The sequence below is a fragment of the Schistocerca piceifrons genome, chromosome 4, assembly GCF_021461385.2.
Source record: "Schistocerca piceifrons isolate TAMUIC-IGC-003096 chromosome 4, iqSchPice1.1, whole genome shotgun sequence".
In the NCBI taxonomy this organism is placed as follows: domain Eukaryota; kingdom Metazoa; phylum Arthropoda; class Insecta; order Orthoptera; family Acrididae; genus Schistocerca; species Schistocerca piceifrons.
Window position 1 is genome coordinate 583,013,750 of NC_060141.1, and position 23,871 is coordinate 583,037,620.

Here is a 23,871-nt window from a genome sequence, read left to right on the forward strand (position 1 = left end):
GAATGTTACAGGAACGGATGTGGAGGAAGACCCGATCTACAGAGTCGATTCTATGCGTAGGTGTCGACGGCAACAGAAATTACGATTTCCATTGGATGGGTAAGAAGAGAATTATGTTTAAAATTTTAGGCTTGTTTTAGATTTTATATAGTTCTCACTTAAATTTCTTTCATAGCTGCTGAAAAATCAGGGGTCCTCTAACCGAGTTTCCAGTGCTTCACTGTGGAGACATATTGTAGATGAACGGTTACTCGCCTCATTGTTATCCTACATTTTAACTTTAGACGTTCCGTTCCTGCTATTTCATGACATATAGCTACATTAGATTATTTTTCGAGATCTGCAGACAGTTTATGATCTACGTTTACATGAAATTGTTGTGGATGCACACAATAACCTTTTCAAGACACAAACGACGTTGCGAAATTTCACATGACATCCTCCACATGTGTTTCAGAGGTTGGAGCCAGTTCATTTCCCTGCAGTGAGACGTACGCCGGACCTGAAGCGTTTTCCGAGTCTGAAACCAGGGCCCTGAGGGACCATGTTCTGGCAGACAGCAGCCGCATCCAGCTTTACCTTTCGTTCCACAGCTACGGCCCCGTAAGTGACCAAAAGACCCTTATCTAACAATACTGTACGAGGGCTATTAGTAAATTAACCTCCGATTATTGAAAAAGGAAGAAGTTGACAAATTTTTACATCCAAACTTAAGTAATAGAACCCAGTACGTTGTCCTCTATGGTGAATGTTCATCAGAGGTGAGGGTATCATCTGGAGTGCCCCAGGGAAGTGTGGTAGGTCCAATGTTGTTTTCTATCTACATAAATGATCTTTTCGATAGGGTGGATAGCAATGTGCGGCTGTTTGCTGATGATGATGTGGTGTGCGGGAAGGTGTCGTCGTTGAGTGACTGTAGGAGGATACTAGATGACTTGGACAGGATTTGTGATTGGTGTAAATAATGGCAGCTAACTCTAAATATAGATAAATGTAAATTAATGCAGATGAATAGGAAAAAGAATCCTGTAATGTTTGAATACTCCATTATTAGTGTAGCGCTTGACACAGTCACGTCGATTAAATATTTGGGCGTAACATTGCAGAGCGATATGTAGTGGGACAAGCATGTAATGGCAGTTGTGGGGAAGGCGGGTAGTCGTCTTCGGTTCATTGGTAGAATTTTGGGAAGATGTGGTTTATCTGTAAAGGAGACCACTTACAAAACACTAATACGACCTATTCTTGAGTACTGCTCGAGCGTTTGGGATCCCTGTCAGGTCGGATTGAGGGAGGACATAGAAGCAATTCAGAGGCGGGCTGCTAGATTTGTTACTGGTAGGTTTGATCATCAGGAACTCGGGTGGGAGTCTCTGGAGGAAAAGAGGCGTTCTTTTCGTGAATGGCTACTGAGGAAATTTAGAGAACCAGCATTTGAGGCTGACTGCAGTAAAATTTTACTGCCGCCAACTTACATTTCGTGGTAAGACCACAAAGATAAGATAAGAGAGATTAGGGCTCGTACAGAGGCATATAGGCACTCATTTTTCCCTCGTTCTGTTTGGGACTGGAACAGGGAGAGAAGATGCTAGTTGTGATACGAGGTACCCTCCGCCACGCACCGTATGGTGGATTGCGGAGTATGTATGTAGATGTAGATGTATATGTAGATGTACTTAGATGTTAACATTACTTCTCCACATTCACGTCTAGGTCTACACTCCGCAAGCAACCTTACGGTGGGTGGCGGAGTGTACTTTGTGAATCAGTGTCATTTCCCCCTTTTTCCATTCCATCGCTTAAGGTTCGCGGGTAGGGAGGCTGCTGGTGTACATGGTCAAGATAGTATCAGGAGCTCAGGTGGGCATCCGGGAGGGTTTTCCTACACGTAAAAATGCTAAGATTCAAAGAAAATGCCAGAATTCAAAGAAAAATGGGTTTTATTCCCAAGAACTGCAGCAAAGGGGTACAGTATTCACGGAAACTGGCTACGGCTGCTGAGTGAACCGCACATGGTTCGGGAAGAGCCTTTCACCCTCAATAGGAAGGACTGGTCAGTAAGGAAGCTGGCAGGCAAGAGAGCGACCCGCTGTTGTGGCCGCTACCTCGTCGACACTCTTGCGTACCTCACGTGACGGCATCAAGTCCTCCCATAGACGGGTTTGTGGCAGGAAGTTGGCGTCCCTCACTCAGCAATACCGTGGTGGCGTCCCTACGTCAGCGTAATTGCGGGTGCGAGCCGCCAACAAGTACTGTGGAGTAGTTTACGTAACTGCTCATGCCACTGCCTGAGACTAAGGCAAAATGATGGAAGCAGAATACAACAAAAATTTTTACCATTGCTAGCCGTTACCATGAACACTGGTAAGCCTCCTGTGGGCTCGCGTCTCTCTAATTTTGCCTTCATGATCTTTTCGCGGGATAGACGTAGTAAGGAGCAATATATTGGTTGAGTCTTCGAGGAATGTACACTCTCAGAACATTAACAGTGGACCGTAACGTGATGCAGAGTGACTGTTGCAGCGTCTGCCACCGGAGTTTGCTGAGCATTTTGTGCGCCTTCGCGCTTGCTAAATGAATCTGTAACAAAACGTGCTCCACTTCTTTGAATATTCTCTATTTCCCCTATTGTCCCCATTTGGTACGGATAATGATAACAATATTAAAGTACTACAATGAAATTTTCACTCTACAGCGGAGTGTGCGGTGATATGAAACTTCCTGGCAGATTAAAACTTTGTGCCGAACCGAGACTCTAACTCGGGACCTTTGCCTTTCGCGGGCAAGTGCTCCTGGCGGAATTATAGCTGTGAGGACGGGGCGTGAGTCGTGCTTGGGTAGCTCAGTTGGTACAGCACTTGCCCGCGAAAAGCAATGGTCCCGAGTTCGAGTCTCGCACACAGTTTTAATCTGCCAGGAAGTTTAATATTGAAGCACAGGCTGAACGAGTGTTTTGTGAGCTATTTCCTTTGTTGATGGACTACAATTTCTGAAGATTCTTCCGCCTTACTCACAATTAATTTTATGTGGTTGTTCCACTTCAGAGTGGTCCATACGCACATTCCTAGACATTTTATGGAAGTAAGTGCTTGCAGTGAGTGTTCCGAAATTTTGTAATCATACAAAAAGGGGCCTTTTGTCTACATACTCACAGTACGTTACATCTGTTTATGCTGCATCAAGTGTCGAGCCTCTGCCGGCCAGGGTGGCCGAGCGGTTCTAGGCGCTACAGCCTGAAACCGCGCGATCGCTAGGGTCGCAGATTCGAATCCTGCCTCTGGCATGGGTGTTTGTGATGTCCTTAGGTTAGTTAGGTTTAAGTAGTTCTAAGTTCTAGGGGACTGATGACCCAGCATTTAAGTCCCATAGTGCTCAGAGCCCATTTGAACCATTTGTGGAGCCTCTGTGCAGTAAAGTCTGCATTTCGCTACAATTTTCCAGTATTTCAAGTTCTCTGTACCTAACCGCATCATCCGCGAAAAGACTAATGGAACTTCCGACATAATCTACTAAATCATTTAGATGTATTCTGAAAAGTAACGGTCCTATAACATTCACGTGGGGCACGCTCGAAGTTACTTTTACATCTGAAGAATTTTCTCCACTGAGAATGACGAGCAGTGTTGTATTTGTTCGCAATTATTCAGTTCAATCACATAGCTGGTCTGATATTCCGTACATTCTAGTTTTGTTCGTTAGGTGACAGTGCAGAACTGTATCGAACGCCTTCTGGAAGTAAAGGAACCTAAGCGCCTGTGTCTGCTGCTTTCTGTGTCTCGTGGAAGAATAGGGCCCTCGTTGTCTTCGAGGAGCTTCACGGTCTCCAGAAATGTCGTGACACGCTAGTACAAGTCATGTTCCAAAATCCTACAACAGTCGGACGTCAGAGATGTAGGCGTATAGTTTTTTGTGCCTCTTCGACGAAGTTTCTTGAAAACGCGAATGAACTGCGCTTTTTACTAATCATTAAGAACCCTTCCCTCCTCAACAGACCTCCGATACATTTGCTACTAGCAAAAGGGAAAGTTCTTTCGCATAGTCTGCGTAAAATCGGATTGGTATCGCGTCAGGTCCAGTGGCCTTTCCTCTGACGAGCGATTTCAGTTACTTTTCTCTACCTTCGTCACTTATTTCGGTATCTGTCATTTTGTCGTTTGTGTGACGATTTAAAGAGGGAACACAGTGTGATCTTCTCGCTGAAACAGTTTTGAAAAAAGACGCTTTTTCTGTGTTATTCTTTGTTTCAGTGTCGTTGAGTGAATGGTCATATCCCTTCGATCGGTTTACTGATTTAACAAAAGACAGAACTTCTTATGATTTTCCGTCAAGTTAGTAGCTAGAGTTTTCCTTTTGTATTCGTTGGACGCTTCGCGTGTAGCCCTGCTTACACTAATTTTAACTTCGTTTGACTTTTGTTTATTCAAACATTTGTGGTACCGTGACACCAGCTTATGCTTTGATTAAATAATGGTTCCTCCTGGTGCTTCAGCCAATTGTTGACAGCGTCCTTGAGATCACTGTTGGTCGTGCTGTAAAGTCAGCCCGTCTTTCATATTGAAGAAAAGATAAAGGTCGTTTGGTGCCAAGTCCGAGCTACTCGTATAAGAACGGTGTTGAAAAATATCCCAGGCAAAAAGCCCGAGTTTTTCCTTTGTTTGATTCGCAACATAGGGTTGCGGACTGCTGCGAAGGAGAACGATTCCTTCGGTAATCGTCCTGCACCGATTGTTTTGAATTGACCTACCGAGCTTCGTAAGAATCTCACAATGAACCTGTGATATCAAAATATTCTCACGCGTTACTCTCATGAAAGCTGTTGTCAAAAGTCCTTTGCGATCACAAAGAAAACTGTAACCATCATTTTGCAATCTGTTTGAATTTTTAGGGCTAATTGGACAATGATTGTGCACCCACTTTTTGGACTATTACTTAGTTTCAGAATTGAAATACTGCACCCTCCGCTTTCTCCCACACGATTGTGTTGCGAAATTCCTCTTTTCCTTCGTGGTAGCGCTGAAGGAGCGTCAAGGCCGAACACGTCCTTTCAACTTTATGGAACATCAATTAGACATTTTTGTACTCACTGCACACAAAACTTATGGTTACCTAATCTCCCTGAGACAATTTTAAACAGGGTTTTCCGTGAAGTCTAAGGTTCACCATCAGAAAGATCGGAAATAATAAACGCACGCATCATTTCGTGGACATCTTGTACAAGTTCATGATTAAATTCTGAATGTCGTCCTCACTTTCAGCATGTACTCTGGGCGACCAGCCTTGAATTTTCTGGACCGTTCCTTCACAACACCGTCATACGCAGGACCATCCCCATACACACGCCACAATAGACGATAAATCTTGGCGTCGTTGACTCCTTCTCCGAGCAGGAAGCGAATAACAGAACGCACGTTGCAAATGGCGAGAGACCCAATAACACCGCCCATTACAATCGCTTGAGGCTTACACACTGACGAACGCAGAGAGTTGACAGACATTAGTTGACCTTCAAAGTCTCCCTTTCCAACCACGCAAGCGAGCATTTTATTCTTAACAGCCAATCGGAGGTTAATTAATGAATAACCCTCGTACACTTTAAGACAAAAGAAACGACGCACCACGAAGGAGTTATCCGATTAAAACGTAAATCGGTAGATATAACGTACATGTAGTGAGAAACAAATGATTAAATTTTCAGATAAAGTAAATGATTTATTCAAGATAAAGAGCTTCACAAATTCAGCAAAACAATAACGCGTTGGTTAAGTTCTGGCCCCTATGCAAGCAGTTATTCGGCTTGGCGCCGGGTTGTTGGATGTCTTTCTGAGAGACGTCGGGCAAAATTCTACCCAATTGGCGCGTTAGATCGTTAAAATCCCGAGATGGTTGGAGGACACTGCTCATAATGCTCCTAACGTTCTCAAATGGGGAGAGATTAGGCGAGATGCAGGCACGCAGTAGAAATTCTACTGATTACTCAAACCATTGTTTCCCGATCGTGGTAGATGGCTCTATAATCAACAAATATCAAATGTGTTCCTTTTTACAATTAAGATCCGATGCATTTCATTCCACATTTTATTTACGATGTAAATGTAAATCTTTGTACTCTAACGGTTTGTATTGCTGTTCAAACGTTACTTGAGTGTCGCAAATGTTATTGTACAGTACAAATATTGTGGCTTGACATTGACATTTCTGGCAAATAAGCTACTTGTATGGTAATTTAGTTTCATGATTCTACTGGGTTGATTGTGGCGACTTCCCTTAACCATCGGTATGCTCGATTTCTGTGGTTGTCCTCGAACGCCGCCATCGGGGTGACCACTACGCGGTTACCGGCTGAATACAAACCACAACCATTGTAATTACGTAAAATGTCCTTGAAGTGATAATGACAGTCGCACCTGCCATAGATACTCACTACAATCAAGCATCCCGATGGCGAGAGGCAAGGAGACTCACAGACATCAAGCATCACGATGGTAACAGAAAACTATTATATCCACGTTGTTGTTCCTAGATCACATAAAACGTAGTTTTTAACCAGACATTGATACGGCTAAGTGCACAACCAAATTTGCAGCATTAAAATAAATTTCGGATATAAATATATCAACCGTTAAAGCACAAATGTTCACATTTACATCATAAATGAAGTGTAGAACCAAATGCATCGGTTCTTAATTGCAAAAACTAGCACACTTTGTATATGCCCACTATAGTGCCATCTACCACGAATGGAAAACAATGGTATTGAGTGCACTGTACGTATTTTTTGGCGTAGAATCCAAATATGCAGTAAAAATGGGGGACTCACAAATGAAGATGTAAAATTGACCCAACCCACGCAGGAGGGGTGATTAGGAGGTGGCCAGGTGGAGCCCACACAGATGTTCCCTCTACTAACATTAACTTTTGATCTAGAACATTTTTTTTTTTTTGTACGATGCGTCCTTTTCGAGATATTTAGTTGACTGAAGTTAAAACAAACATCCTGTGGGTGTAGGCATAGATGTAGCTGTAGAGATGCTCTTGTTATTTTCAATATTATCACATTCTGCGTGCACTTCCATAAAGGATAAATAATTTTTTGTTCTCTTTGCAGTATATACTCTACCCGTGGAGCTATACCGCTGAGATGCCTGATAACTGGGAAACACTGGTGAGCAATTTTTCCTACGTTCATCATTCGTTTTAAATCATATGTCAGATGCAAATAAAAACAAATAAATTGGCAGCGAGAACATTCATCTTTGTATTTATTACCAAACAACACTCCTTTTTTTTATGCTCGCAGCAAGCCTTGGGTGACGCAGCCAATGCTGCCCAGGAAGCAGCGGGTGGTCCCACCTACACGGTTGGAGAGTCCACGGTCGTCCTGTGTGAGTACTCTTCTTACTTTTAGTATCCTTCAAGAAATGGAGCGCGTATGCGATCAGTGATTGCTCAAACAATAGTACTCTTTGAATAATTGTCGAGTAATTCACCTTTTGCTAGATATTTTACCGAGCAACATCATTTGCATCAGGCTGTTCGTTTAACAGAACAATTTATTAAGGACAGCTAGCTAGTTCCATGTGTGCTCAAATGGAGGTGGACTCATCCGTCTCATAAGTGCATAATAAATATCACAAGCCATACATAGCGTATACTTGCGAGGATGACATGTACGCATCCATTTGCGCACTTGATTTTGAGCAAGTTATCTAAACTAACTAGAAGTGAAATCTTCTGGGTTGGGTCTAGTTTTACTAAACACCAACGTTAGTCCCCACTCTGTTCCGCCGGCTCTAGATTTCAGGCTTAAAGCTGTCCGCTCCTGATTTTTCGCTGATATCCAGTTGGAATTTTCATCGCGACCCACGGGATCAGATCACTTTTGCACTGAAATTTCGCTGAGTTCTCGCATACCACGTCTACAGACGTGACATTAGTTTGGTGAAGAGAACATTTAAAAGCCTCGACGGGATTTATTCAGCGAAGTAGTGTCCACAGAGTCGAACGGCTTGGTAAATATGTAAACATATCGACTGGTCTGACGTCACCCATGAAGGAAGGAGATGGAGAATGTATCCCAAAGAAAGAGCCGATGAATATCTTTGGAAGGAGAGAGACTGTACGGCGGGACAGTGAATGCTTCAGAACAGGAAATGTCTTGACGCAACTCTCAATCAGAGCCTCCTTACTCAGAATCTAAAAGAACAGATGAAGAGATTGATTTCTTTAAAAAGAAAATAAATGACTGTAGGGTCGAGTTCCGCTGCAGAAAGCTGCGCGGGGTAGCCGCGCGGTCTTGTGCGTCTTGTCACGGTTCGCGCGGCTCTCCCCGTCGGAGGTTCGAGTCTCCCTCGGGCATGGGTGTGTGTGTCTCCTTAGCAGATACCTTAAATATAACCTCCAGTATATTTCCACGGAGAGTCCTTATGAATTATTCTACGTATTTTTCACAAGTTCCTTAACCCAGCTAAAACGCTGCTGCTGAAAATTCTACAGGGTTTGTCAGGAGAGAAGGTGCACACTTTGACAGGAGACAGCATTGGTGATTCAGAACAAAACACTTCACTTGGGCATATGCCCTATTCCGAATGATTTCCGAGATAGGACACATTTAATTTACATTGTTAATTTTTGTATTATTCAGTACATTTTCATTGTTTACAACGTGCCACAGTAGTGTAGAGGGACTGGAGACGAACAATTCGATACGGGACATTTTTGGTCTGTCAAGTCAAGAAATTACCTCAAACTGTCCTAGAAAAACTAACGAAGTTACAGGGCATGCGCCTCGCACAAGATTTTCAATATTCTCTCGCTCTCTTCGCACAAAGTATTAGCCCTAGACAAAAAAATGAATAAGGCCTTATTTGTAGGAAATTTAATGTACTTAATTTTACACAGGGACACGTTTTCGCTAGAGATCGTGGTTTTCGAGGTATTCAAGAAAAACCTTACATTAAAGGTATTCTATCTCGGAAACCATTCGGGATAGGGCATATGTCCATAAGACGTTTTTGTGTGAGAATCACCAACTCTATCACCATTCAAAGCATGTTCTGTTTCTCCTGACTCGCCTACTATAGTTTTGCCTCCGAGTTGCACCATCCAAATTGTAATACATCTTCTGAGGCCAGGATAGGACTTACAGTTGGTCTCTGCGTTGCGTCCAGCTCCTTTAACTTCATGTATCAGCAGTACCTTAGAATAGCGAAAATCAGTTATTCGTTTCAGTCCAGATTTAATAATAAAGTATCTAAATTTCAATACGCGTTTAGGAAAAGTGACAGAACAAAATAGCATGGCTCTATTGAAATCAGAGAGGCCTTTATTAGGAAAAAGTACGTAGGATCCCTTTTTATTGATACTGTCGGAGCCTACGATAATGTGGACATCCACATACTCTTAAAGAAGTAATAATGACCAGGTCTTCTTCATTTTCTTTTAAAGCATTAATACATTTCTACCATTTCTACATCGTCCTGATAAACAGGATGCTTCAGCTAAGTTGTTCTCAAATACTTACGGAACGTTTAAAGCAACGTAATTCTCTTTCACTCGAATGAAATATGAAAAAGTGCCCACTAAATGACGTAAAGTCTCTTTTCATAGCTGTAGTAATTTCAGAGATATTGATATTAGCTTCGCTTTTCCAGGTAGAGCTAATTTTCGCTGTTAACATCGTAGTTCTAAGAGAGATGCGTTCAACGACGTTTCACTCTTCATATTCCGATTAGTGGCTTTGGCGAAAGTAAAATATTTAGAACTTCAGGTTTAACTCTGCTTTGAACGTGAGACCGATTGCTGTCTAATGAGGAATCTCGTGTTGTTGCACGGAGCTGTCACGCCAGGCTGATGGACGCTCCAGCTAGACCCAAGTGAAACAGAGAGAGACAGACACGTGAACTGGAAGGCAATAACGATTAAGTATGCGGTCTGCATGCCTTCTCGCAAGGGACGCCAGCATGGAAAGAGAATGTTAGCGCTGATATGTGAACACGAGAAATGTATTCACAATTGCGAATACGATCAGACTCAAACTACACACTGTGTTGGTGACATGAAAATTTGTACCTAACAGGGACTCGGACCCGGCTTTTTGTTTTATGTCTTCGTGGCGGACGTCCGATGACACTCGTTCAGGTTGTTTGTTGATCCGTTCACTCAGTTTTTTTTTTATTACAGAGGGAAGCTAAACCCTCTGACCGAACACGCTGAGCTACCGTGCTTGCGCCTCGGCCATCCTAGCACGACTCCTGGACCGCCGAAAACCTCCATGTGTCACCGCCATCCAGTGTCCGGTTCTCGCCCAATTGCTGTGATTGCCGCACAGGAAGAGACTTGTGATAATTGTCGAGGTCTTGTCTTGGTATGAAATACTGTATTACAGTGCCTGCGTTTTTACGATGTTCAGAAATGTTCAAATGTGAGTGAAAACTTATGGGACTTAACAGCTAAGGTCATCAGTCCCTAAGCTTACACACTACTTAACCTAAATTATCCTAAGGACAAACACACAGACCCATGCCCAATGGAGGACTCAAACCTCTGCCGGGACCAGCCCCACAGTCCATGACTGCAGCGCCCCAGACCTCTCGGTTAATCACGCGCGGCTTGCGATGTTCTCTGCAATATCAAAATGCGAATACTTGAAATATTCGCCAAAAAGAGTAAAGTTGGACTCAGATTACCTACAGCGATTCTGAATACATCATTGAATTCGTCATAAAAAGAACGATTCCAGTACAATTGTCAGTACTTATGTAGGGCCAATATTAGCAATGTAATTAATAATTGTACGTAAATTGATCTAGCGAAGGTATTCACAATAACTAACAATTTCGTAAGCAATTGATTTACGATGTAAAAAAGAATGATGACGGCTGTAGAATGAGCCTACTGACATCCTACTAAAGGCAAAAGAGGGATCGGTTATAAATAAAATCCCATATTAGTGTTCAGGAATAACAGAACAGATAATCTCCACAGTTACAAAACAAGGGTAGCCTGAGCGTCAACTATTGATACTATTGCGCTTTATTGTTTATGTGAATTAACATGATAGTTTATTACCATAACACTGTAGGAGAACTAGCTGACTAGAATAGCACGGCAGGGTGATAGAGAAGAAAGTTGTGGATTTCGCTAGGTTCTTGTAGTTCCGATTGTATCGTAAAAGAGTTATCTAAAAGACTTAATTGGAACTATTTATGAATTTAATCTGTTCATTAATGGAATGTATACAAATTACCATATTGTATATTGTATGTTTAATATGAAATATGTTTAAATCTTGTAAATAGCCACAATGACGTTCTACAGTAGCAGACACGTGACACCGTTGAGGGAGAGCACGTTTAGGGGCCTTTCTTTTGCTGTCATTAGAGTGGGTAAAATTCTGTACAGCCTACGAACCGCTTACGATAAGATGGAATGTATAATGTTGGACTCAGTTATTTCAATGCCATAGTTTACGATTATGAAAATGCGTCCCACATTGCTTTAAAATCAACAGTTATATTGAACTTTCAGTTCAGAATCAATAGTATTTATCGATCTCCAGTGAAGTGCTTAAATGAGCAAATTTGGTAAGATTAGCTGGCAAAAATTAAGTGTTTTCTGTGTACGTTTTGCTCACTGCCATGCTGTTTCAAATCATATTTAATTATTGTGCGTATTTTCAGGATCATTAGACCATCATTTAAGTCACTTCTTTCTTTGACCTGAATAAATGCAACACTGAATGTAGTTTGAACAACTTTGTCCTAACAGATTACTAACATTTCATTTATTTAATGTATGGTTTTTATGCTTATTAACTGTTCCTTAGGTTGGCATACTACTTTTTAAAGAATTTCTTAAGATCACAATGCAGCAGCGCACAACCAGACCCAAATGTTGGCAGAGGGGAAACTACATTTACTAAATGATTGAGTGCTTGCCCACCGGTTGTTAGGTAGCAGCAAACTAATCCACTTGGTAATTAATTCCATTTCATTATGTTGCTATACATTAACTGATCCAGCGTAATTGGTTAGGTTTCTTCAGAAGATAGAGCATCGACTGTGCATGCACAGTTGCAGCGTTTCAGTAGTTAAAGACGGTAATTATTCTTGTTTCTACCAGAGGCTTGAAAGAAACGTCCACGTCAAAAAATGGAATGTATTTTTAAGAAAGGTAGCAGGTATAAAGAGTTAAATATGAGAGGCGATAAAAAAGCTTTTGTTCGAAGGCCGTACAGTCCGGAGCCGGTATGCCTATGAGCAAAATCCCCACGAGCATTGAGACAAAAAGGTTGAAGATACGCGTGTGGTACAACATGGTGTCACGCTGCGTGAAGAAGTCCGTAACTGTCTGCTACGCGTCCCCGTCCGACAGGAATCGCCGACCCTCCATTGCCTTTTTTAGCATCCCGAAGGCGTCATAATCCCATGGGGCGGGATCAAGACTATAGGGAGACTTCTCGTGTGCCTCCTACTTGAATTGGTCTAACTTCTGCCTTACAATTGCGATATGGGGACGAGCGTTATCATGAACTTGCGAACCATTCCACAACGTTAGTTTTAGACAAATAAGCTGCTCCATACATATTCTTCATTCTCCGATGGATGCCTATAGGTATTTGTCCTTCGGTAGCCGAGAAAACAATAACACCACTTTGGTCCTGTTTGGAAGCACTTGATAATGACGTCGCCATAGTTCACGTTTCCATATTTGACGCACGCACATCGGAGGGACACAAATGCCCGTGTCGAAGTCACACTATATTGCATATACGCCGCAGTAACGCCCTCAAACGGAAACTTCTTGACTGCTTCTTGCAATAACATTTTTGCCCTGAGTTTAATCTCAAGATACACACTTTCATTGCAAAATTACATCAGCAACAGCAACGAAAATTATATCACAAAAGAACGTAGTTTACCCCACAGAAGTCCTGTCAGCGACCGGGAAAGGGCGGACACAACTGCACTGGTTGACGTGCTGGTGAAATAAAACGTGTTACGGATGGAAACTGTTTCCGCTCAAAATGTGAAGCACTCAGGCTGACCTATTCCAGAAGCACACGTAATTTCTCTGGAGCTAACATGTAAATTATAAGCAACAGCTGCCACAACATCTATTTTGTTCGCTCCATTCGTTGCAGGCTTTCTCTTCATCCTTTGAGCAGTATTTCAGTACTCTCCCAACTACAATTTTTTCCGCATTCACAGACTTGTCATTCTTATTGGACACCATTCTTCGGTATACCTTTAGGCGTACAACTCTGTTATTAAATGTAAAGGAAAAAAATAACAACGCACTTCTTGTGTCGTCCGCCCTTGATAATAAAAAAGTCAACAGATGTTATTAATGACTCGAATAACACTCTGCGTAAGCTTGTGTTAATCATTTGCAGGTTGAAATAACTCGTTTCAGTGCCGCAATACGGCATAGAATTTACTAAATATGCGGATGTTATAAGACAGTAAATTTTCCTTTTTTTAACTCACATTATTTCTCGACATAGTTTCCTTTGAGGGATATACATGTCGTCCACCAATCCCCTGACTTTTTCATCCTATCGGAAAAATAGTTTCTGTCAAACTCTGCAAAATACTCTTGACTGCAACTATCATATTCTCATTTGATGAAACTTTCTTCCCAGCAATCCAAAGTTTCAAGTTAGGGAACAGAATAGTCACTTGGAGCTCAGTCTCTTGAATAGAATGTATGAGGGACCAAATCAAAGACCAGTTCATGCTCTTCCGCTACTGTTATCGCTGATGTGTGTAATGGCGCATTATCCTGGTGAAAAAGCATTTTTTTGCGCACCAGTTCGAGCCAATGTAAGTTACAGACGATCTAACAATGAAGCATAATAAGATCCAGTCATGGTTCTACCTTTTTTCAAGTATACAACGAATATTATTCTTAGGGAATCTCAAACCTGTGGCCATCACCTTTCCAGGTGACAAAAATGGTCTTTGACTTCCACGTCGCACGTAGTTGCTTCACAGCCAATTCTACGTGCACGATATTATGCACAGGCTCAGTTGAGATGCCTACGGTCTCAGCAATCTCACGATTTTTTTTTCAGCGGCCTTTGATTACAATATAATTGATTTTGTCACTGGATTCTTTTACAGTGACCTCGATTGGACGGCAGGTACGCACATCGTCTTAAGTGCTTAAATTAATCCAAAATAAATGGTCTTTAATGATGGTGCAGAGCCCTCCTAAACTTCGTACAATTCTGATTTGTTTTGTGCAGCTGTCGAATCCTTCAAATGGAAATGTTTAATAACAGTACGAAATTCGGTTCTTTTCATTTTCAATCGTAGCCGACACACTTACAAATACAGACGGCTGACAACAATTAACTGTACGCTGTATAATTTTGAAATTCGTTATACGAAACTATAACCAATTATGAAGGCGCATCTAAAATTTTCCATTTTTTCACGGAAATTTGCCAGACTTATCAAGCCGCCCTCGTTTTTTTTTTTCATTTTCTTAATTTTTTCCCTAGTGCATTGTTTGGCATCATTCCTTTAGGGACGGCAGTTGACCTGGATTTTTTATTTCAGAGGAGTATTCTCACTCTATAAATTTATGTCCAAAGTCTTACGTGGATCTGTATCTCAGCTCCAGCTCATAATCTAAATGACGAAAGCTTTCATTGTCGCAGCTGACTGGATTCCTTAACGAGTATTTTTTCACAGTAACGCTACTGAGTTTCTGTTATCTTCCCTTATCTCAGTTCAGTTTAATCTTTGCAACAATGTGGTTCTCTGTTTCTCTGTGTGAGTCGTATAGCAGTTAATTTGATATAAAAATGTCGACTGTTTCAAGTGACCTCAAATGCCAACGGGGTAGTGTTAACATAAAAAAAAAAAATATTCAGAAGAATGCTTCTTCATAAAACGACAGAGAAGTGAATATGAAGCAGAACGTGTAATTTGTGATACGTTTCCATTCCAAATAGGAGAACAGCAGATTATTAAGGATTATTTACCTAGCGTAAATCATAAATCCAACGTGTACTCTGCTAGCACTTATAAAATGCCGGCCGGTGTGGCCGAGCGGTTCTAGGCGCTTCAGTCTGGAACCGCGCGACTGCTACGGTCGCAGGTTCGAATCCTGCCTCGGGCATAGGTGTGCGTGATGTCCTTAGGTTAGTTAGGTTTAAGTAGTTCTAAGTTCTAGGGGACTTATGACCTAAGATGTTGAGTCCCATAGTGCTCAGAGCCATTTGAACCAATCACAGCACCTAGAAAATACACTCCTGGAAATTGAAATAAGAACACCGTGAATTCATTGTCCCAGGAAGGGGAAACTTTATTGACACATTCCTGGGGTCAGATACATCACATGATCACACTGACAGAACCACAGGCACATAGACACAGGCAACAGAGCATGCACAATGTCGGCACTAGTACAGTGTATATCCACCTTTCGCAGCAATGCAGGCTGCTATTCTCCCATGGAGACGATCGTAGAGATGCTGGATGTAGTCCTGTGGAACGGCTTGCCATGCCATTTCCACTTGGCGCCTCAGTTGGACCAGCGTTCGTGCTGGACGTGCAGGCCGCGTGAGACGACGCTTCATCCAGTCCCAAACATGCTCAATGGGGGACAGATCCGGAGATCTTGCTGGCCAGGGTAGTTGACTTACACCTTCTAGAGCACGTTGGGTGGCACGGGATGCATGCGGACGTGCATTGTCCTGTTGGAACAGCAAGTTCCCTTGCCGGTCAAGGAATGGTAGAACGATGGGTTCGATGACGGTTTGGATGTACCGTGCACTATTCAGTGTCCCCTCGACGATCACCAGTGGTGTACGGCCAGTGTAGGAGATCGCTCCCCACACCATGATGCTGGGTGTTGGCCCTGTGTGCCTCGGTCGTATGCAGTCCTGATTGTGGCGCTCACCTGCACGGCGCCAAACACGCATACGACCATCATTGGCACCAAGGCAGAAGCGACTCTCATCGCTGAAGACGACACGTCTCCATTCGTCCCTCCATTCACACCTGTCGCGACACCACTGGAGGCGGGCTGCACGATGTTGGGGCGTGAGCGGAAGACGGCCTAGCGGTGTGCGGGACCGTAGCCCAGCTTCATGGAGACGGTTGCGAATGGTCCTCGCCGATACCCCAGGAGCAACAGTGTCCCTAATTTGCTGGGAAGTGGCGGTGCGGTCCCCTACGGCACTGCGTAGGATCCTACGGTCTTGGCGTGCATCCGTGCGTCGCTGCGGTCCGGTCCCAGGTCGACGGGCACGTGCACCTTCCGCCGACCACTGGCGACAACATCGATGTACTGTGGAGACCTCACGCCCCACGTGTTGAGCAATTCGGCTGTACGTCCACCCGGCCTCCCGCATGCCCACTATACGCCCTCGCTCAAAGTCCGTCAACTGCACATACGGTTCACGTCCACGCTGTCGCGGCATGCTACCAGTGTTAAAGACTGCGATGGAGCTCCGTATGCCACGGCAAACTGGCTGACACTGACGGCGGCGGTGCACAAATGCTGCGCAGCTAGCGCCATTCGACGGCCAACACCGCGGTTCCTGGTGTGTCCGCTGTGCCGTGCGTGTGATCATTGCTTGTACAGCCCTCTCGCAGTGTCCGGAGCAAGTATGGTGGGTCTGACACACCGGTGTCAATGTGTTCTTTTTTCCATTTCCAGTAGTGTATTTCCATTAATTAATTCACTTTTTTTCTAGCTTGAAGAGGTGTATCGGTTTCTACTACGCAAATTACGTCCATTTTTAGTCAGTTTAAGAGAATTGTCCCGGTTTGTCAGACAGTAATTACGGCAGCTAATGCCTGGTGTACATCTCCCAGTAATCCTAATTTGGATTTTCCATGGTCTCCTGAAATCATTCCATTTTACAGCTAGTCAGAGGCTACAGCTGAAGCCCTCCCCATTCCTTACTTAATCTCACATTTTAAAATGCTCTAAATTAATAGGTTCATCATTTGTTATGATTTTATTGCTACTACTTTCATTTCGGTAATTTTAAGCTCGATATTTTGCCATATCTGTTTTTATTTATTAAAAAATGTTCAGGATATTTAATGATGTGTTATATGGGAAAGTTTCAGACGAAGTCCCGTTGAAGAAATATAAACAAATAGAATACGGACTTGAATAAACAACTCATACAATTTGACTCTGATTACCGCGCAGTTGAGCGCCCACAAACCAAACCAAACTTATACAATTTGAAATGATTGCTTCGTCGTTGGAGCAAATCACTACAGATAGATAGCTAGTCGTCCATTTTTTAACTTTATTTACTTTTTACTCTCTATTGGCATACAATTGTTTCCATGATTCGATGGCTAGAAAATGTCTGATCTAATTATGAGGCCGACGTGCTGTTTCAACAGATGCATCAGCCGGCAGCAGCGATGACTGGACGAAAGGTGTCGGCGGAGTGGAGCTCGCCTACACCATCGAACTTCCCGGTGGTGGCAGCCAAGGCTTCGACCCTCCAGCGTCTGAAATCATCGGCATCGTGACGCCATTCTTCGAAGCAATACGAGTCTTCGGCCAGTACGTCAGTGACAACTTTGGATGAAGATTCCCTCATGTGGATGGAGATGTACACTGATTACGTTTCTTTGAGAGATATTTGTTCTGAATAAAGGAAGACTGCATGGAAATTTAGTGTTCTTAATCTCGAAAATGGATTTTCCACTCTGCAGTGGAGGGCGTACTGTTTTGAAACTAACTGACGTATTAAAACTGTGTGCTGCACAGGGACTCGAAACCGCTGCAGTACACAGTTTTAATCTGACAGGAATTATCAATATTTGTAAGCTTCGTAATACACATTTGCTTTAAGGCGTCACAGACAACAGGTTACCAACAAAGAAGTAGCACATTTTGTTTTTCCTTCAGCCCGCTTTCTTTCGTGAGTCTGCAACAGCACATTGTGTTTCTGGCTTTTGATTCTGTGAGGGGTAATCAAATGAAAATTAGACAGCTGGAAAAAGTAAGTTAACTGTTTATTATTTCAAACGTAATTGGCATATCAGTTAACATATTTATCCTACTGTGAGACAAGATGATTAGTGTCTTCATAGGAAAATGTTTGCGGTTGCCTACGGAACCATGAGTTACCCAGGCGTGCACTTCTGCGTCCAAGGCAAATCGACGACCACAAATGTCTTTCTTCAGGGCTCCAAAAATACAGAAATCGCTATCATGTTGGCCTGGCTACATTCGTGGTTCCTTAGGCAACTGCCAAACTTTTTTTTCCCTTGAATGTGTAAGGGGATATATATGGTTTACTTATTCTATGACTGAGGACAACTGTGTAAGGTAAAATGACATGTTTAATGTCTCAATATTATCATAGAAATACACGCTTTTACACAGTTTACCATGTGACAATGTTAAAACAGTTGTCAGGATAACGAATCTCATCAACATCAAAAGTGAAATAGTCCTAAACACAACAGTATTAAATATTAGCTATCAGGAAGTTAAATTATCTTTACAAAATTATTCTTACGATTTCGTTATGATGTTGGTCAGTTCTACGATAAATCATCCGATTCCGGTTCAAAGTTCGGTGCTGCTTTTAGGATGACAATCAAGTCTACAGTGGAAGGTTAGTTATGTGACAGACTGAGCAAAAGATTACCCACGGTCGTTCGAGTTTACAGTGGATGCAAGCTGGTGAACCAACAAGTTCACACCTCTGCACGCGGTGTTTACCTTAAGCTGTGATGAGCTGTCGTCTGCTAGGCCGCTCTCTCCTCTGAAATTCCTATAAAACTGATTAAAACCTTTGCTGATTTTTTTTCAGCATAAAGTCTCCCTGTGTTTCTCGTTATGCAATAAAACATGCAGTCATTCCTAGTCTTAAAATATGGCTATACACACGCACGTGGATGGAGGAGCGTACATATCATAATTCCCTCCATCATTCTTGCTTGCTTAATTTATGTTAAATGATGATGGATATATATTGAAGTTGAGGAAACCTTCATTTGACATTATTCTGCCCTTTTATAATAATTTTTTTCAGCTTCCATATCAATTATAATTTAAACAGTTTTATCACTTTGAATAAATCTTTATGATCTATAAGTCAACCATTACAGTGACTTTACAGGCATAATCCTATACATGAACATATTTATGTTCCCCAAAAATCTTAACTCTATGCACTCTAACTTTACAAAAATTTTCAAATTTTATTTTCACAAACATATTTAATTCCTAATCCTACTAATTACTTTACAAAATTTTAAATTGACATTACGTAATAGCTAAACCCTTCACATTTATCTATCCTATATATTTCAAAGAACACAATACACTAGAATCTTAACCCTCCAAAAATGTTGACACTAGGTTTTCTTTACTTAAACATGTCGAAAAAATAAAAAATTCAAGGAACTATTATTGATATGTTATTGATATGTCAAGATAAAAAAATATCGTTAGTAAAATCTAGTCCTAACACATAAACACTTTTTAATTCAAATTATTTCCAAACAAAAAAAATTAAATTGTTTCCTTTTGTCTCGATAGTAGTCTGCCATAGACAGTTCTTTTCCTACATCTTTAACATAGTTCCTTGCAATTGACACATTTTTCTGCATGTGTTTCGACTTGTCTCCATTACACATGGAATGACGGTCGGATGTGTGCCTCGTCGTGTCTCTGCTGAGCATGAAATAACGGTCGGCAGAGAGAATGGTTGCTGAATGTCTGGGCGTGTCGTGAATGCGTGGTAGCCTTTGTTCCACGATGCATATGCACATGGTGAAATTGTATTGGAGATTAACTTTTGGCAGTATAAAAGCTTTCTTCATCATTCGTCGTATTTTTTACGGTGGTTTATCATTGGCAATTCGTCTCTAGGTTTCCATACGAGTAGTTATCTCCAGTTTTCGGTATGACATCTGATGGTACTGCAATTCGCCATAAAGAATATCGGATGTTTATATCGCTATGTTGTTGTTGTTGTTGTCTTCAGTCCTGAGACTGGTTTGATGCAGCTCTCCATGCTACTCTATCCTGTGCAAGCTTCTTCATCTCCCAGTACTTACTGCAACCTACATCCTTCTGAATCTGCTTAGTGTATTCATCTCTTGGTCTCCCTCTCCGATTTTTACCCTCCACGCTGCCCTCCAATGCTAAATTTGTGATCCCTTGATGCCTCAGAACATGTCCTACCAACCGGTCCCTTTTTCTTGTCAAGTTGTGCCACAAACTCCTCTTCTCCCCAATTCTATTCAATACCTCCTCACTAGTTATGTGAGCTACCCATCTAATCTTCAGCATTCTTCTGTAGCACCACATTTCGAAAGCTTCTATTCTCTTCTTGTCCAAACTATTTATCGTCCATGTTTCACTTCCATACATGGCTACACTCCATACGAATACTTTCAGAAATGACTTCCTGACACTTAAATCTATACTCGATGTTAACAAATTTCTCTTCTTCAGAAACGCTTTCCTTGCCATTGCCAGCCTACATTTTATATCCTCTCTACTTCGACCATCATCAGTTATTTTGCTCCCCAAATAGCAAAACTCCTTTACTACTTTAAGTGCCTCATTTCCTAATCTAATTCCCTCAGCATCACCCGACTTAATTAGACTACATTCCATTATCCTTGTTTTGCTTTTGTTGATGTTCATCTTATATCCTCCTTTCAGGACACTGTCCATTCCGTTCAACTGCTCTTTCAAGTTCTTTGCTGTCACTGACAGAATTACAATGTTATCGGCGAACCTCAAAGTTTTTATTTCTTCTCCCTGGATTTTAATACCTACTCCGAATTTTTCTTTTGTTTCTTTTACTGCTTGCTCAATATACAGGTTGAATAACATCGGGGAGAGGCTACAACCCTGTCTCACTCCCTTCCCAACCACTGCTTCCCTGTCATGTCCCTCGACCCTTATAACTGCCATCTGGTTTCTGTACAAATTGTAAATAGCCTTTCGCTCCCTGTATTTTACACCTGCCACATTTAGAATTTGAAAGAGAGTATTCCAGTCAACATTGTCAAAAGCTTTCTCTAAGTCCACAAATGCTAGAAATTAGGTCTGCCTTTCCTTAATCTATTTTCTAAGATAAGTCGTAGGGTCAGTATTGCCTCACGTGTTCCAACATTTCTACGGAATCCAAACTGATCTTCGCCGAGGTCGGCTTCTACCAGATTTTCCATTCGTCTGTAAAGAATTCGCGTTACTATTTTGCAGCTGTGACCTATTAAACTGATAGTTCGGTAATTTTCACATCTGTCAACACCTGCTTTCTTTGGGATTGGAATTATTATATTCTTCTTGAAGTCTGAGGGTATTTCGCCTGTCTCATACATCTTGCTCACCAGATTGTACAGTTTTGTCAGATCTGGCTCTCCCAAGGCCATCAGTAGTTCTAATGGAATGTTGTCTACTCCCGGGGCCTTGTTTCGACTCAGGTCTTTCAGTGCTCTGTCAAACTCTTCACGCAGTATCGTATCTCCCATTTCATCTTCATCTACATCTTCTTCCGTTTCCATAATATTGTCCTCAAGTACATCGCCCCTGTATAGACCCTCTATATACTCCTTCCACCTTTCTGCCTTCCCTTCTTTGCTTAGAACTGGCTTTCCATCTGAGCTCTTGATATTCATACAAGTGGTTCTGTTTTCTCCGAAGGTCTCTTTAATTTTCCTGTAGGCAGTATCTACCTTACTCCTAGGGAGATAAGCCTCTACATCCTTACATTTGTCCTCTAGCCATCTCTGCTTAGCTATTTTGCACTTCCTGTCGATCTCGTTTTTGAGACGTTTGTATTCCTTTTTGCCTGCTTCATTTACTGCATTTTTGTATTTTCTCCTTTCATCAATTAACTTCAATATTTCTTCTGTTACCCAAGGATTTCTATTAGCCCTCATCTTTTTACCTACTTGAACCTCTGCTGCCTTCACTACTTCATCCCTCAGAGCTACCCATTCTTCTTCTACTGTTTTTCTTTCCCCCATTCCTGTCAATTGTTCCCTTATGCTCTCCCTGAAACTCTGTACAACCTCTGGTTTAGTCAGTTTATCCAGGTCCCATCTCCTTAAATTCCCACCTTTTTGCAGTTTCTTCAGTTTTAATCTACAGTTCATAACCAATAGATTGTGGTCAGAGTCCACATCTGCCCCTGGAAATGTCTTACAATTTAAAACCTGGTTCCTAATTATCTGTCGTACCATTATATAATCTATCTGATACCTTCTAGTATCTCCAGGATTCTTCCATGTATACAACCTTCTTTCATGATTCTTAAACCAAGTGTTAGCTATGATTAAGCTATGCTCCGTGCAGCATTCTACCAGACGGCTTCCTCTTTCATTTCTCTCTCCCAATCCATATTCACCCACTATGTTTCCTTCTCTCCCTTTTCCTACTCTCGAATTCCAGTCACCCATGACTATTAAATTTTCGTCTCCCTTCACTACCTGAATAATTTCTTTTCTCTCATCATACATTTCATCAATTTCTTCATCATCTGCAGAGCTAGTTGGCATATAAACTTGTACTACTGTAGTAGGCATGGGCTTCGTGTCTATCTTGGCCACAATAATGCGTTCACTATGCTGTTGGTAGTAGCTTACCCGCACTCCTACTTTTTTATTCGTTATTAAACCTACTCCTGCATTACCCCTGATTACCTGATTTTGTATTTATAGCCCTGTATTCACCTGACCAAAAGTCTTGTTCCTCCTGTCACCGAACTTCACTAATTCCCACTATATCTAACTTCAACCTATCCATTTCCCTTTTTAAATTTTGTAACCTACCTGCCCGATTAAGGGATCTGACATTCCACGCTCCGATCCGTAGAACGCCAGTTTTCTTTCTCCTGATAACGACGTCCTTTTGAGTAGTCCCCGCCCGGAGATCCGAATGGGGGACTAGAACAGTTAAAATTAAATTCTCGTTGGTGATTAAATGCAATAACGGTCTTGTATTGGAAGGGGTTTGAAAAGGTTTCTTAATCTCTTCTGGTCCAGGCACTTCCTTCTTCCAAATCTTCTTTGTTGCATCTTCTGTTCTTGGTGCATCTCGCTGTCTTCTCAGTTGTATCTACGATCTTCTCTTGACTGGGAATTAGGATTGAAGATCTGTTTAACCTCGTTCTCATTTTATCCGTTCTTATGGCGTCTTGTTGTGTTTTGTAGTGTATTGTTGTGTATTCTTCACTGTAATTGGTTGTTCATCTATATAAGTTGAACAGCCTTCCATCGTTTTCTTGCTCCATCCCATGCGTGTTCAGGGATTGTTTCGCAGTTTTCGAATATCGTATGGTCTGATAACAGTTTCCGTTATCCTGCACATTGAGTTCAGAAATGCATATCTTCTTCTTCCTATGGTGAATCTAAGCCTCCACCCGTCCTCGCTGTAATATGTCATCCTCTGTTCCAATTCGGTGGACAACGATTATCTCTTCATATGCTGCTTTGTATAGTCTGTTACAAAAGTACCACATACTGAACACATTCGCAAAACCATTGTTATAACGCTTGTGTGTGGCTTTCATATGAATATAGCTCGCGTCATGGTACATGTTAGTGGGGGGACAAAGCCTTTTTCTGTCCCACTCTCCATTGTTGTCAGATGTAATCAAGATGGCGGCGATGACGTCATCTAAGATGACAGTGTGTAGCCTTTGTAACAGAAATGACGTCATCCAAGATGGCGGATGTGACGTTATCCAAGGTGGTGGATTTTGGCAGGAAAATAGGTCACCTGGGCTACCTCTACTAACCTGTCATCCGACTGCCACCTCTTCCTAGGAATTGGCGGGAAGTTTGAATTTTGGAGGGGAGATAGGTCAATTGGGCTACTTCCACTAACATAAAAAAATGGCGGGAACAAAAC

The 23,871-nt window shown here is 42.0% G+C and overlaps 1 protein-coding gene across 1 annotated transcript in view; it reads left to right on the top strand.

Moving 5' to 3' along the window:
• Positions 1–17,572, top strand: part of LOC124796032 (carboxypeptidase B-like) — a 73,617-nt gene extending 56,045 nt beyond the window's left edge. The window contains exons 5-9 of the mRNA XM_047260117.1: positions 12–99; positions 458–603; positions 7,106–7,162; positions 7,298–7,382; positions 17,382–17,572. Of these exons, the coding sequence (XP_047116073.1) occupies positions 12–99; positions 458–603; positions 7,106–7,162; positions 7,298–7,382; positions 17,382–17,572 (567 nt within the window). The remainder of the gene's footprint in view (positions 1–11; positions 100–457; positions 604–7,105; positions 7,163–7,297; positions 7,383–17,381) is intronic.
• The last annotated feature ends 6,299 nt before the right edge of the window (positions 17,573–23,871 follow it).